This window comes from Hirundo rustica, chromosome 2 (genome assembly GCF_015227805.2).
Source record: "Hirundo rustica isolate bHirRus1 chromosome 2, bHirRus1.pri.v3, whole genome shotgun sequence".
Classification (NCBI taxonomy): domain Eukaryota; kingdom Metazoa; phylum Chordata; class Aves; order Passeriformes; family Hirundinidae; genus Hirundo; species Hirundo rustica.
In genome coordinates, this window is record NC_053451.1 from 15,468,285 (window position 1) to 15,485,483 (window position 17,199).

The window sequence follows — 17,199 nt, forward strand, 5'->3', positions numbered from 1 at the left end:
GCAGTCAGAGGCTGCAAGGGAAGCCTACAGCAGGAGCTTGCTGCAGCCAGAGTCAGTAAATAGTTGGAGTCAGGATGGCTGAGCTGTAACGAGGAATAAACCAGGACCCTTTTGATGCTGTGATAAACAAGAAGTCTGCGTCTCGGCTCATTTCTACCCTCTAACAAGAGGGCTGCTGCAACAGAAGTGTGCACAAAACACCTCTAACTAGGACTAGATAAAATACCACCAAATTATATCTCATAGTTTTGATCCAGCATCAAAATTCCTCTGTAAAATTTCATCCACATGATAGAACATATATTTGATCCAACAAAGATGGGCTTGAAACCAGCTCAAATGAACTTGTACAAATGCAGAGTCTTATTGCCTCACTTATCATCAGTGACCATTCAGTCTGAACTGAGCCTGTGTTTTTCCCAAAGTTACTCGCTTTTGAGCATGTGCTTTCAAAATGACAAAACTAAAAAGTGTCAGCAACTTCCTTGTTCTTTTCAACAGCAAAAATTACAGAGCAGCTGAGACACAGCAACAGCTTCATTTGCTTCATGGCACACATATTGCCTTAATCCAGTCTGAAGGGAGCTTAAGTCATGCAGAGAGTGTATGTCACAATTAGGATTCACGAAGAACACCAACACAATCATTTATTACAGCACATGTAGTAAGCACATGCCTAGCTGCAGCTTTCAGTTGTATGCCCACTTTATGAGCTAATTCAACATGTCATGTTATCTTCTAAAGCAGTTGCACTGATGTAATGCAGTCAGGTTTTAACAGACTTTGAGTGTCCGCATCTTGTATAAATCTGTATTTATAAGCTGTTTAAATCAAAACTCCCCCAAACTGGGAAATATGAAAACAAGACCTCCTGTGCCTTACCACAGAGTGAGGCTCCACTGAATTTCAAGTATTTTGTTATTTTAAGATGTTTTTGCTGAATCATACACTGTATGATCATGATATTACATACTGCCATGAGTCGTAATTATAACATTATCAAGCTACAAAACACAATTCTGTGGTATTCAGTGCTGAACTAATTCATTTGTGTAGTATAAGTCAAATATAATTTAGAGAGACTCTGATGAGAATGTTATTGAAATTGAACTGCCTGCTGGAGGGTAGAGGAGTGACTTTGTTGCCTGCATGCTTTGAAGATGATGAAAGAGGAATGATACAGTAGATCATTCCTGTGAAATACTGGAAACAAGCCCAACCTTCAGTGCTCAGATCCATACTGACAGAGAAACATGACCACGCCCTCAGATCTAAGCTTTCTTCTCACCTCCTCAACAGCCTGTGAAAGTATTTTTGCCTGGAAACTTTTTCAGTGCAATGTGTCTCTCCCTCAGGGTTAAAGGGAGAAAAAGAGCAAGAACCATGGAAAAAAGCATTTAATAGTTCTTATTTTCTGTCCTTCAGAGATATTACCACTAGGTAAGAGCAAGTAGCAGCCAAAACCCTCCACATTTCAGAAATTTCTTATGTGTATGAAAACCCTGTTCAACAAGTTGAAAAGTGTTTGCCCTTTTCAAATTCTCAGAAAGTGAACATTTAAAGTATCATAAAGAGTTGACTAAAAGATTTTTTCTGGAAGTTAATAAGAGAATAAGCATCCCGTAGCCTTAGACAACACCTTGATGGCTAAGAATCTAATTTTATAAAAATATGAACTTGAGAATAGCTGCAATAATTAGAACCATGCTAAAAAGAACATGTTTCTACTTTTTTTTTTTTTTTTTTTGAAATCACAACTTTAGCACTTCCATTTCTTGATCTTTCTATTTCAGCACATGTGGATTTTGCTGTTTCCTGAATCATATCATAGAAACAACCCAAGTGAGTTTCCTCCTGTCAGCTAGTACAAGGAATAATGTTTCAGTTAAATCTACCTTGCAGACATTTTGTCTTAAATCGTTAAAACCCCCAATGATGTTTAACTAGTATACAGAGTGATTGTCCTTGTGCTGATAAATCACACGTTTTCTGGTACAGAACAGTCTTTAAAGCTTGGGTAACCCAATTCAGGAATACACTTTAATGACTGATTTCAAAATGACCTCAGTGTCTTTTTCGTTAGGGATGGACTTCAACGCAAATTTAGTTTTGTACATGGCTATGCAATTACTGAGCACTCTGAGCAAAGGTTCATGACAATTTTCACACCACTTCATCTGCCTGCTATGAATCTCATGGTCTGAACTTTTGTCTAATTTTCCTACAAGGCCAGTATAACACTCTTTGCCTTCAGTGACAGCAACTTTAATTACTACAGACCCACAGTTATCTGACAACTACACAAACTTGCCATTAACTAAAATTAAATCTCAACATATGGCTATAGCTATGTGCACATTATAATTCTTTTTGGTATTTAATAGCAAGTCATCTGATTAACAACTGCATTTCCTCCTCACTTCAAAGCAGAGAGTATTGAAGCTTATGTCATTTCGGAGAGTTATTTAACAGAAATTAAAGACCCTGCTCTTCCCTTTCACAACATGCCTTTTTGTCAGTTTCTGTTCTCTTTCCATTCCTCTCATGCCTTCCTCACTCAATTTGGTTAAATTAGACAGTTTCTCTCCAACTAAGACATGGAAGCATCCTAATATTAAGGTAGACAAGATTATATTAAAAAATACTTGGGGAAAAAATTGCATTGAAATACCATAATCCAGAACATATATTGTATATCATCCTGATCCACAGAAGACACTGTGACAAACTCTCCAAGTTTAAATTTAAACTCCACATTTAATTCAAAATTAAAATATCATTAAGTGCTTTCAAATAGGTTGGAGAGTCTAAACTAAAACAAATAAACAGCCCAACCAATTGTCAGTGATATTACTACCAGATGAATCAGCAATCATTATTCTTGCTCAGGCTTGTGTGAAGTAGAAAAAGTACCTTGTTCTAGGTACCAAGTACCTTATACGGCTAATAAGTGAAACTGCTCTGCAAAAAACCACATTTATATGAAATTTTGCTACAGATCTTTTTATCTTATTTTCTGAAAACAATTATTTACTTTATTTATAAACAATTTGTTGGTCTTATTTACTGAAAAAAAATTATATTTATTTGCCAAACTTACAATACACAATACAATTTAAAACTGCAGTAGGACCTAAAACTACCACTTTCTAACACCTGAAAAAAGTCAACTACCCATCATTTTCTACAAACACTTCTAAAGGTCAGATTGTGAATCCCACAACAAGCTTTGATGTGTACTATTCTTGGAAGCACTAAATAATCCATTAAATTCTAAAAATCTGAACCTGAACTTGTTGCAGTGATGCTTTAAGATTTTAAGTTTTGTATTTTTCAGATCCTGTACTGCATTAGTGTATAACTCTGAACTCCATACAGAGTGTTAGTTAATTCTCTTCACATTTTGGTCAGATAAAACAATCCTTCTAGCCCTGAGATCCAAGGACACCATCTGCCGCAGGCCCCAAAAAGTATCAACAAAAGTGAATGGGGAGGGGGGGCACAGGGAACTGGACCTCATTACCTGAAGCTGTTAATTGGAGGATTAACCCCTGATATGTTAATAGACCAAACTTATAATTGTCTGAAAAACTCGTGACCATTGTCCATTTTGGGTGTAGCCCCTTGAGGAGGCTTTATCTGCCCTTAACGTATCTGAAGGCCCTTCATTAAATATATCCACTTTTATCCTTTAAAATTTGTCTGGCCTGTTTCTAGGTAAGCCTGAAATAGGCATCAGCAGCTGATATCCTTGGTCAAAAGAGAATATTTTTTAATTTAAATCCAAATTTATCAAATCTGAATTGTGCAGTGCCTGCTTCAGATAAGTATTTTGCCTATTTACTAACTGCAGTTTTAGCATTTGATAGGCCAGATGGGCTAGGTTGTCAGAGTCATCTAAATAGATGCATTCATTAAAATTACCAAATATATCTATGAAGTGGGCTGTGGCCAGTTCTGATGCCTTTTACGCTGTTTTTCATACACATGATCTAAAAGAAGGAAGCAGAACAGATTAAGAACTGGAACCCAGGTATCACTATTCAGAAAAATGCATTTTTTAGTGATATTGGGTATATGAGAATCACAGGCAGGAGAAAGCTGCACTGATGAGAGATCACTTCATTTGTAATCCCATGTGCATGGGGACTGTCAGGACATTACTGCAACATCTCCATCAGCCCAGCCATTCTGTAAAATCACATATACCATGTAATTTTTTCCTTCTTATTCCAATAGTAACAACTTGCCAAGGAAGACCACCACAGATACTCTTGACCCTAATAAACACCTGTGAATTTTCCCTCTGCATTTCTGGAAAGCAAGCTATGCTTCTAACAAAATTTAGTACACCATTGGCATTAGAGGCTTATTCTGCCATCCCCCTCAGGATACCTGTCCACAGTGATGCAGTTCAGACTTTAGCGTTTAAATCCCTTTGGATAACAATTGCAGAGACTGACACACTAGCTCTCAAATATTTTATATATAAATCTATATTAGATTGCACAGACAGTCTGTAACTGGTTGTCACTGGTGACTTGTAATTTCCCAGCAGGTAAGAATTAAGATGATTCCACTGTTTCTTTCACAATCCGAGACCTCCGATTAGGAATCTGATCTTAGAGTGACTCACACAGAATGACACAACTATATTTCCAAAACATGTTAAGTGGGAAAAGCAAATCCATCATTCAACAGCACAAATGAAGCAGAAGATGTTGGAGTGTCTGTGATCCCCCAATTTTGGGCTGAATACGCATGGACACTGACATCATGAACTTGATTTAGGATTACATATTTGTGAAAAAAATTACACATATATTCAGTGTTTCAAAAAAACTCTCCAGCAGCTCAGTATAATGACATTTCTGTAAGCAGGCAACATTTTACCAAGCCAGAGCCTCTCCTCTGACTGGAGCTATGTATTTGGAAAGTCACTTGCTCTCAGATTGTATCTGAAAACTGGACAACTGGAAGATGTTTTTAGACCTTAGTTATTAAAAAAAAAAAAAAAAAAAAATCATCTTAAATTTGGCACATGATGAACGAGTATATGAGTTCCTTAAAGCATAATGCTAGAAGCAATTATGAGGCAATACTAATGAAAAAGGTTGAGAAGCCATTCTGCTTCATAAGACTAGAAGTAGATTTAAAAAAAAAAATTGGTATCACCACGTGTTTTATCTACATCATTTAAAAATGGAGTGCTCAGGTTTGGACCTTTCAATGAAGACACAAAAGAACAGGAAATCAACAAGATCTTTATGAGCAAATCTGTAGCTATAAGGTAATCCTGACCTAAAATGCTTTTTAAAATCAAATATATCTAGTACACCAATTTAAAATAATTTAAATACAACATCTTCATATAATTGTAACCCTACTACTCACAGAAACAAGGCCCTCCAAGACAGAATTTCCCAGTCTTCTGTCTTCATGACATCAGAAAATGACTAGTGATTTAGAAGAAAACCCTGATTAAATCTGTATTTCCATATGTATCCAATCAAATAAGAAAAAATAGGAAAGAATACAACCAATAATTGGACAATTATTCAAAATTAAATGCTTTTTTTTCCCATTGTGCACAAGATGACTGTAGACTCTTCCAGATGAGCATCAAAAGGAATTAAGTGGACACTGTCTCAGCCTCAGACTCTGGCCACTGCAAGCCCAGAGTGGTCTCATGATCATGAACTCTCTGTGGGATCTGTAATGGGGGTGGCAATTTTCTATTAAAAGAGAAGAGTCTATGAAAAAATACTTCATGCTAAAGTAATGAAAAGGTCACAGGATAAGGTCTTCAAGAAGGATCTATCAATGCAGGTCAGAGTGCTCTCACCATCAGCTCCTGAAGAAAATCAAGGTAACACCTTTAAAGCTCTCCTGCAAACAGATGAATCATTTAGAGTGAAAGATTTAAATACTCATTGAAATAGCAGATGCTCAGAAAAATTAAAAATTACTTTGTTTATAATTTACAGGTCCACAATTATTATCAGTTTTCAGTTCTAACACATGGATCATAAGACCAGATTTTTTAGAGGTGCAAGTGAAACAGAACAGCATTATTCAAACCAGAGGAAAACATTCTCATAATAAACTTAGTCAATTCTATTAACTTTTTATTCTGATTATATTTCTGAACTGCAAAACAAGATGTCTCATATATTTTTCTTATGAAAAAGCCATCTCAGTCCAAAGCCACCTGAGGCCATTTATCCTTTTCCCAGTATCTGTGAGCCCTAGAGGAAGCTGGCTCTTTTTCTGACTGAAGTCATGTTCACAATACTTATGAGATGGACAGAGGGCTTGTGCACACAGAGATCAGGATTCATGTCTTTTCTGGAGAACAATAGTACCCATGATAGGACAGAACAGTCCATTTAGCTACAAAAGATGGGAAGGATATAGTACATTGCTAATCAAAGCACTTCAGAACATCAGCGTCAGTGATGCGCATTTATATCTATTTTAATCATCTACAATTCTCTGCCTAATTTTCTATGGCAGTTAAATAATCTCAACAAAAAATGAGAGACTCTTAGAAGACGAAAATAATATATTTGTTTTCAGGATTTTTCCCCTTCTCTCCTAGACTGAAGCAAAGGACATATCTTACTAGGAGACAGATCTGAGTCTCTTAAACATAAACATAAAAAATGCTGTTTCACTGTTTTCACAGTGAGGGTTTGTTCCACTGGACCAAACATTGACAATTGGCTCTGGGTGGCCTTGCTTTAGCAGAGAGGATGGAGGAGATGTCCTCCATCCTCCAGAAGTTCCATCCAACCTCAGCCATTCTGCACCTCTGTGACATTGGCTGATTCCTTACATAAACATCATACATCACCTTGCGCCCACAAATGGCTTCTTATTATTTATGGTATTTAAATAATTGTAAGAATATTTTATAGAGATAACCAAGAGGAAAATCTGATAGCCTAGTAAAGACCATAGGCTTCTGATTATTGAGGAGAAAAACAACACTTGGTATAAAAAAAAGCTTAAGAGTGTGTGTATATATGTATATGAATTAGTCAAATGCTTTAAAAACCAATGTCCTTGGGTGGAAAAGGTCTTAGTTGCTCATCAGGCACTCCACTTGGGCCATAAGTCAATATTTAAGCATACAAAATCTATCTCAATGTTGCTGTGGAAAGTTTAACACAGAATTAATTTGCTTTTGTGTAAGGACTCTGCTATTTTTAACCACTGACACAACAATACATATTTTGCTAGAATCCTAACAAACCATCTTTTTGACTATATGCTACAGGCCTCCAAGGGAAAATATCAAAGGTAAATAACCACTTCACAGAAAATCCAAGTTTTGCTTCGAAAAGCTGAGGTTACTGGATACACATAAATATGTCAAATCAACTATGGGGAGAAAGCACAGGCATAGTTAGTGTTGAAAGTCACTTCAGCGTACCTGTGCAAATACACATTCTCAGAAGGCTGCTTCTGACTGCTTATTCCGGTTGCATTACAATTATGGGCACAACGGGCAGACCAGAAGGGCAAGAACATGGCTTGTATGATACAGCACACACACACCAAACAGGCTCTTTAAAACCAGAAGGCAGGTTTTACAGAACCTTTGGTAAGATCTACGTACTACTGTCCTATTTCCACAAACTCTGTTTAAAGTTTACTGAGAAATTTCTTTGTGGTGTAGATATCCAACAAATCTCAATGTAATACTTACTGTCACAGAAAAATCTGCTGGTTTTAAAGAGATGAGGGAAATTCAATACTTCTGCTTTGGCAAAGATGATGTTTCCTTGCATCCAAAACTGAACACTCCCCTACACAGTACCAGCCAAGCGACTGGGGCAGTTTAGAAATGACAATTCCACTGATCTCCAGAACGGAAGAAAGCATAAACCTGAATAGGCATCGTCCAGTTTTCCCCAGTTATGAGTTTTTGCAACTACTGCAAATGTTCACTCTATTTACATTGTCTGGATGAAGCACATTTGGCAACTAGTGCAAAAGCCAACTGTCCTAATGATGAGCACCACTAGTGCCTAGTCTTTATTTTTCTCTGCCAATTCACTGAATATGGTCTATCCCAGTGCAGATAAATCCTGGAGTGCTAATTCATTTACCCATGCCTCAACAACACTGTTTTACTTTACTAGGGGAAAAAAAAAAAAAAAAAAAAAAAAAAAAAAAAAAGAAGGCATTATAGCATCAATCAGATGCTGCCAGTATTTTTGCCTCTAGTTTCAGAGGAAGGCTAGAACTGGTTCCTATTAAGCAACCTAGAACTACCACCTCCACAAAGAAAAAGCAATTTCAAGTCTTTTCTAGTCTAACACACAAACTGAGTTACAAGGTAATTACTCTTCTTACTTGATATGAGCTACACCATTCTGTATGATCCTATTACAATACTCTTGGAAACCTTTAGACAAGCTTTTGACACAGTCAGTGTAAGTCAACTTCCCTTTATTATTCTGACACCGTGTTAGGGCAACTCAACTTCAAATAAGTATTGCTTCAACATCTTTAACATTTTTGAAGGTGGAATTCTTCCCATCAGCTAAGTTTTTAGACAGAACAAGGAAGAATTACAGAAAAACAAGACACTGAGAAGTCCCACTGCAGTCTGACAGACATTATTAATTACGTATTCAAAACATAGCATTTCAAGGAGAGGACGAAGAAAATAATCACAAATGGAATGGCACCAAATAAGATGAGACAAAGAATTTGCTTTTGCAAAGCGTCCAGGAGCATGTTCTGATTTTGCAGTATCAGTCCCCAGATCAGTCCCCAGACAACTTTAGTTGTGGTTTTGAACTGTCAGCCTGTGGCAAGAAACTAATACCATTAAACTTCTTAAGAAGGATACCACAGAATGTCTGGGAACAGCATCCTAATTCAACTCATGGCAAGAAATGCAGCAAGGCTGTGAATTGACTACAGGTCAAAATTACAAGGTAGAAACAGGGAATCAAAAATTAGTCTAATAAATGGTGAAAGACCAGAACCAGCTGAGGTAGGACTAACTTTCCCTTCCACTCAGGCAGGTATTTGGCCTGATGATTAAGGAAGTGTTAAAACTTCAGACATCTTGAGGCTGCAGCTTATCCTGTTTCTGAAAATACATACAAAAATCTTCAAAGGAACTTGCAAGGCAAATGTCAAGAGGCAAACATCTCCTGTTTCAAATTTTGTCATGCTAAGTTGGAGCACAAAATGCTTAAAATAGCACCTGACCCACAGCACACTACATATATCTGAAAGCAGGCACTGATTTCGGGTCAGCCTGGGTTTGCCTTCTCTTCTAGGCACATAATGTGGGTGTGACATCCAGAACACACCGCAGAAGAACAGGACAGGCAGAATGGACAGAATAATAAAATAACAATAGTTTGATTTTATTTGTCAAGGGACAGATGAAATAATATTCTTTTACTTATTGCTTCTAACTGAATGTTTCAGAGCTTCAGTACAATACTGCTGTGGTATTACTACAGTGCTTAATATTTCCTCAGTGGTGGGCTAGAAAAGTTGAAGATGAGGACATCAGTTTGGAAACAAGTAGCAAACATAGAATTAAAAATTCAGATCACTGCCTGCCCACGTGATTGATGCACAAAGCTCTGATATTTCAGATGCAGAAGCTATGCCTGCTGTGCTACTCTGCAATAAATTGCCTTTTACATGCATGGATAAGTAATCTAATCAAATAAGGATTTAAGGCAGGATATGCTCAAAGGAACTGCTGACTTCTCTTAAAGCCAACTATTGCTTTTTCTGGGTTTCCATACATAATAAATGGTATATGAGATTTATCAGAGGGAAAAGGTGAGTACAAATAGGTAGGTAGGGAAATAATCTGCTCAGATATTTTTTCTGTGCCACTCTCCTACTCATCGGGCGTACTCCTGCTCATACAAAACTCCATTTATTGCCAAGAACGACATCAATTACTAAGAGCGACCTGTTTTTTAAGCATATTTGCATCACTGCCCCTTGAGAAATCATTTGCAGATGATGCCAAAACAGTCTCTTATCCAAATGACCTGCTTCTTTCCAAGCTTTTTCAGAACAACCATGGTTAGGTGACCCCTTTCTGCAACTCTCAGACTGGCTTCTTTCCCCTTGCCCCAACATGAACAAGAGACAGCCAGCAACATCCTTCCTCACACATCTGGAATTTGCTGTTACATTACAGTGCCTGAAACCCTTATGGGGCATTTGCACATTTCACATTGCTCAAATGTTTAGGATTAAAGCCCTCATTAATTTAAGTGCTGTTTTCTACCCTCTGGAGTGTGGTGGGTCTTCCAACTATCAATATGCTCCTACGACACACACTGTTAAAGCCAGTGGACATCAGCTGGTGATGGACACCTACAGATGGGGACTACAACTCTGTTAAATTTCACACTAAATTCTTGCCCCCATCTTTGCTGGGCTTCTGAAAATAACAAGAAAAGGCTGCTCTTAAAAGGCATAAAAGCCTGTTTTTAAGCATATGTCATGGGTCGGCACAGTTTGATTTTTTAGTTATGGAAGAATTGCGTTAGAAAGGACAGGGACCTACCAGCAGGCTAGTTTGGGATAATAGCATCTGTTTTGACCACTGAGAATGTCAATCGAGACTTTGGGAGGTACCCATATAAAAACCCCTCAGATTTCCCGCAGGCCAGCCCTTTTGCCTTTGGCCAGAGAGAGAAAGGTAACCTTGTACAGCAGCCAGGGGTTGGCCGGGCTCTGTGCCCTGCGCGGGCGGCTGGGGCTGGGCTGACCCAGGCCCAGAGCAGAGCCCGGCCAGGCTGTGCCTCCAGCCCCATCTGCTGCCAGCAAGGGGGGCCGGGCAGGCCCCTGATACAAGCCATGTTTAAACTGAGAGGTGGGCAAAAAAGGCATTTATGATTCTTCCTGTTTTTTTTGATTCTAGACTGCCCAGGTCCTCTGAGCTCTGATCTTTCTGCATGAGTTTTTTCCCCCGTCACCAGTACAGCCTTGGCCTTGAAAATCTAACACCATGAGCAGCATCGAGAGAGAAAAAGAGTCTGGGCAGATTTAACCCTTTCCTGGCAAAATGAAGCTTCCAAGGCTTAACTTTTCCCTGAGAGAGAAAAGAAAGACAGAGAGAACACAGAGAAGAAACAGCATGAAGTCAGAGGAGCAAGAGTGAAACGACTCTTGGGACAAAGGTTAAGGAGTCTGCCATTCCATTTTAGGCTGGACTTCTTACTGAGCCATGGAAATGAACTCCGTATTTAGATTAGACCTTTAAATCTTGGGAAAGACATGCATTTGGGGAGATGATTGTTTAGATTTGTGTGTGTGGATTTGAGCAAAGGTGTTTGTGATGGACTAAGTGATATGAAACCCATGAGATGCTTGAACAGAGATAGAGATGAGAAGCCCTCTGTGCCAGTGAAGAAGTGAGAAGATATCTCTGTTCCTTGAGATGAAGAATCCTTTGCCTTTGGAGTTACTCACCTTTAAAAGGTGACACCTCAGTATACAAGAGTCTAAGACCCATAAGCAGCTTGGGAACCTGCTAATGGGAGGGGTCACACAGGCAGGGTTCCCTGGGCAGCTGCTTTTGTGACAGTTAAAAAAACTCACAAGAGAACTGTTCTAGGTTGTCAGTGGGATCCATGACTCTAAGAGAGACTCTTCTCCTAAAGAATTGATGAAAGACTATTTTCAAATGGTGAAATGGACTGAAAATCACAGGTTTTGTCTCTTTATGTTATTTTGTAGGAAAGCTAACAGTTTGTAGGGGGAGGGAAGAGGGTTTTTGAAGTTTCATTCTGTTTTGTTTTAGTTTTTTCCCCCCAACTTTCTTTTTCCATTCTTTTAGTGTGTGTTAATAAAACTATCTGTTTATTTTTAAGCTTGAACCTGCTTTGCTTTTCTCCTAATCTTTCTACCACAAAAAGAGAATCGGACCACTACACTGAATTTGGCAAATGTGAAACCACTACAGCATAGAACCTGGATTTTTTTTATTTTGGATTCCGCACATTGAAACAATGGCTGTAAGCCTGCCTTTTAAGGCAGAAACCTCAAACATAGTCTGTATTTTAAGGAAACTTCAAATGTCCAACTGCTAGACTGTGATGTATCTGATCAACTCTGAAAAATAGGCAATAATATTTCTAGCAATGAGAAAAATTGACTGAAAACCAGCATTAAATTTGATGTAAGAGGAATTAAGCCCATGGTACAAATTCACAGCAAACTAGATTTCATTTATATTTATGCTCCTAGAGCTATTTGTTTGATTCAGGAAAAACTACCTTTGTCAGAGCTCTGTTGTCTAAAGCAAAGATTACCTATTCCTCAAGGTAATACCTGCTCATGAAGAACTCGGCAGCTGAGTGGAACTAGAAACCTAAACTATAATAAAAAAAGAAAATTAACTATTTTCAACCATGTCTCCTTATATGTAATTTACTAGTCAGACACTCTGTGTGAGATGTTCTTACCTCATTTATTTTTCAAATTTTCTACTGACTCAGACTTTTTAAGTCAATAGTTCAAACAAAATGTATTTAGGCAAACATTTGTCTTTTTAACGAGAGTTGCAATATTTCTTGGGAATACTACAATGTGAAGTTTTACTAGAAGTTTACTTTTCCACAGATTTTGCAGCTGCAATAGATGTCCTTTTCCACACATTTAGGAAGAGAACAGAGACTAAGAAATTCAGTAATTTGAAACAGGATGATCAGAGTTAGAAGGCTCAAAGCTAGAAGGATACTGTCTTCTTGAACAGATGGGAATGACCACCACAAACTTTCATTAAAGCCAACATGTAAAACCAAGTATACAGACAATATTATCAACAAGAAACATATTGATACTGAAAGACAGTGCATTATGGAAAACTATTTTATCAACATCCGATATTTTACCCACATCTGATATTTTACTCAGAAAAGGTACTAGGCAGCACAAATTAAAGTAGTAACTCCCAACTATGAGAATTTTGTTTAAATTGCTTTAAACTTTGAATAGCTTTTAGCACAGCCTAAACCATAAAAAAATCAAAAAACACCAAACCAAAACAAACCCCCAAAACCAAACATGACACAAAAAAAAAAAAAAAAAAAAAAAATCAAGGTAAGGAAAAACTACTCAAGAGACTGTGACAAACATTTTCTTCATGATTTCTGAGCAGTTCTCATCTTATTAAGAAATAACACCTTATTTTTGCCCCTAAAAAGTTAGTACTACGTTTGAGATTAGGAGTCAGATTCTTGCAAACCACTCAGCAGTTACTAGACTTTTTGATCTCGTGTCACTTCAAAGATTCTGAAATTCTTGTTCCACTTCAGTACACAGAAAGGAGAACAAAATTTATAAGAATGTCCTCAGTAACAAGCACTAACATTACCAAGAATAGAAGAAATTGAAATTTGAAGCAAAAACCCCAAGAGAATGATAGCAATATAAAAACAAAACTAACTGAGCATCTCAAAGACCTCACAGTACTGACATCCACTTTCTACAGAAATGATATGCTTTCAAATTATCAATAAGATGTTGTCCCCCCGAATGACTCTACACCCACAGACTGAGATTGTTGATTGTGCCTTATAATTATGGAGCATAGAACACATGGGTAAGGACAATTACTAACCTTTTGGCTGCCTCTCAATCCCTTCCAAATTTTCCTGATCTCATCTCCAGCTCTCTCAAGCAGAAGCACATCTCCATCATAACTCATACTTTGGGAAAATGAATCCACCACTACTCTCTGTCCATCCCCTCCCTGTGTCCTAAATGCATCCTAATCCTTACTGCAGTGGCATGCCTCCCTTCCTCACGTTTTGAAGAAATGAATTACTTATTTAGTCCGCTGAAGCTGGTTATTAGCAAAATTAATACATTAACTGCCATTTGGCAGAGTATTCCAACTTATGAAAAAAGCTGCTCCAAAAACAACTGTCCCGTCTACGACCATTACATTTAACCAGGTGTTAATTTTTCTTAACGACACACATTAGCAATGTGATGTCCAAAACTGCAAGCAGTTGCCTTGCTGCAATAGCAGCACACGGCAGAGTGTGAGTGCTGTACTGGAGATCTCTGCACTGCAGCAATCCCACAGCCAAGAGCTAAAATTTGGATGGAAGGAAAGGCCATTCTCCCTCACAGCTATCTGCCTTTACGGCTCTCAGGGAAGAGGCAAACATAGGACTGTTGCTTCCTGGACTCATCCACAGTCCAGCTTGTATCCTGGAAAAAAAGGGAGGAGCAGAGATAGCAATTTGATAGCTGCCCAAGAACTAAAATGCATGACCACTAGGATACTGCCAAGTTGATATCTACACTTTTCTCAGATGCTTGGTTCTGCAACCAATTTTTTAGCTGTAGGATTTCCAAACAGTCTATATAATATAAATACTTACCAAGTAAATTAAATATCCAAAGGATAGATTTGCTAAATCTCATTGTCAATTTAATTTACAACACTATGATGATGCCACTGCATAGGTTATACAGGATTTGTCTTCCAAGGGTTCATTATAATTTAATTGAAAATCAAAGAGTGTAGCTAGGTTTACTCTTCTATTTTTCAGCTGAGGCAATATACCAATGGGAAAAGTGAGATGATTTATTTTTGCTTTTGGTGGTAATTTCTTATCACAGAAATATATGTCTTTTTCAGCATTAGAAGTTTGCATACCAACTTCATCCTGGATCTCCTCTGCCACAGCAGGCACATTGTAGAGGAAGGAGAGAGACTGGTTCATGCGTTCATATATCACACGTAGATGTGTCATAACCTATGGAAACAAAAGTATTCGAAGGAGGGGAATACTATGGATAATTTGACATTATCACAAATTTCATACATTACAGGAAGCAAGACCGTTTTCACTTGTGCAGGTGTAAAATTTCAATATGCTCTATGTATCAAGACTGTCAAACCCCTTACAAAACTCACCTCTCTCTTACAGCTGCTACAAAAATACCATTCTAAGATGCTCTTCCCTAGCAACCTCCTGAAATCCCATGAAAATGCAGTAATGTAAAGCAGCGGTTTACCTTTGTTGTGAGACAGAACATGTACACAAGCAGCTATTGTGGCAGAAATCCACAGTTTCATTCTTCTTTCAGCAACATTTAGATTTGCCCATACTCATAAGTTTTCACATAATACGTAAACCAAGTGAGGGGCAGTGATTGCTGCATCAGAATGTTTCAGGTGTTTGGTTTTATTTATTTATTTCCTAATCAAAATACTGCAAAAAGAAACAATCCTCCAAAGAAAAACTAAAAAAGGTAACATTTGGAAACTGCAAACATTTTCAGCTGCAAACAAAAATATTTCCACCCAGAAGCATTACTGCATCTTCTTATGTGATTACAGCCCTATTGTCTCAAGTGCCCTCACATTGTTACAGGTTGAGTTATGACATCACATATGTGCTCCTCCAAGGTACTCTTCACAAGGATCACCTTTCTTCAGTAGGAGGAGACATTGAGGTGCATCTTAAAAGACTTAGAAGACTCACAGGATAATTAGGCCTAACCAGTAAATAAGTTGCAGACAGCAACATGATTTCTTCGATCCAAGTATTTATGCTACTGAACAAAATATTTTGCTTTCCATTTTCCACTGAAAAACATTTCACAAACAGAACTCCCAGGCCACATTTCCCCAACCGTCTGACCAATTCTAGACACAAAGGTGCTATATCAATACTCATTCCTGCAATGACATATTGGGCAATACACTGCACTTCTTGTATTTATGTCAGTTTCTATTCTTCACCAGTGCTGCCACACAACCTGCACTCTGCAAAATGTCACTGATTTTTGTTATTAAATAATCCAATGACTTTGGGGGAAAAAAATCATGTTAGATGCTTAAGACAAGGCAAAGACAACACTCACTGCAGAAGACTTTTAGAAGTGTGCATTTCTCACTCCAGCAATTTCAAGACAGCATGACCTCAATGTACACGTTTGGCTGAAACAGATGTTTGAAAATCTAATCTGCCATCAAAGGAGGTACATGGTTTTGATTTTTCTTTAAGTGATGTCAATCAAAAATTGTGGCTGAAACAGTGCCTGCCACTGAATCCTACAGAGGGAACAGCAGCAGATTCCACAGATTCCAGCACATTGTTTTTACAGTTTGTCCAATGTGACTCCAATTTTAATTGCTGTTTTGAAAGCCAGCTACATCTTCAATCTTGGGTGTTTTCTTTCTGCTCTCTTGCCTTCTATGATTTATGAAGACAAGATAAAAAATGTTTTAACATATGCATTGAGGACTTTAGTAACATTCAGAAGTTAAATGCCACGAATGACAGCGTCTATTTTAAAAGAACACATTAAACTCGACTGCATCGCAGTAATCACATTTATAGACATTACAAGTGCCTCTGCAATGACTATAGAAAGGTTGGTCACAGTCAGATTGCTACACCACTTCTGCCATTTCAGCTGAGAGAAGCACAACCACGTATTACTGCTAAATCTAATACTGATGTTTTCCCAGAGCTATTATTTACCAAAGCACTAACAAAGGCTCTCAGCATTAATGCTCTGGAAGGCTTCTCAGGACATGACCATGACTGACTCATGGTCCAGATAGATAAAACCTGTTTTCAGCTCTTCTATGAAGAAAAATCATACCTATATTACTACACCACTTTGCCTTAATCTTTTGACGGAAAACAAATTATTTTTGATTGCATTTAAAGCTGTCCACAGAAAGGAGTCGGGTACTTTATAAAACATAGGTTGACGGAAATTTCACAATAGTTATGAACTAACATGACCTCACTAACTGTCAGTGGGGATTACCTGAGATCTGATTTGGGCAGCTTTCTTTGGATCTACCATGCGAACGTGTTCAAAGTGTTTGAGAGTGTGCTGTCTGTCTTTCTGCTCAGCACGCACATATTTCTTCAGCATGTTGAATACGTGACGAGGCTACAAGGAAGAAAAAGAACAAAACCCCATCAGTTTAGAATGACATGTGTTTTCATTTCTTCCACTGGAGACGTAACCCAAGCCAAAAGCCCTTGATACTATCTTCTGAAAGCAACTCTGACTACTATAAGGAATATCCTCTCAACTGAACACCATCAGGATGCACCATTAAATTGCAGTTGTAGGTAGTAGACAATGTTCCCAAGGAGGGTGTTCAGACTTTATAGGTTTCCATGAATAACCAATCTCCAGACTTGACTG

At 37.9% G+C, this 17,199-nt stretch overlaps 1 protein-coding gene across 8 annotated transcripts in view; it reads right to left on the reverse strand.

Moving 5' to 3' along the window:
- APP (amyloid beta precursor protein) overlaps positions 1 to 17,199 on the reverse strand; it is a 211,836-nt gene that overhangs the window by 38,315 nt on the left and 156,322 nt on the right. For all 8 annotated transcript variants that reach the window (XM_040055536.2, XM_040055535.2, XM_040055533.2 and 5 more), the window contains 2 exons: positions 16,810 to 16,938; positions 14,678 to 14,777 (listed from right to left, as the gene is read on the reverse strand). In XM_040055536.2, the coding sequence (XP_039911470.1) occupies positions 14,678 to 14,777; positions 16,810 to 16,938 (229 nt within the window). The remainder of the gene's footprint in view (positions 1 to 14,677; positions 14,778 to 16,809; positions 16,939 to 17,199) is intronic.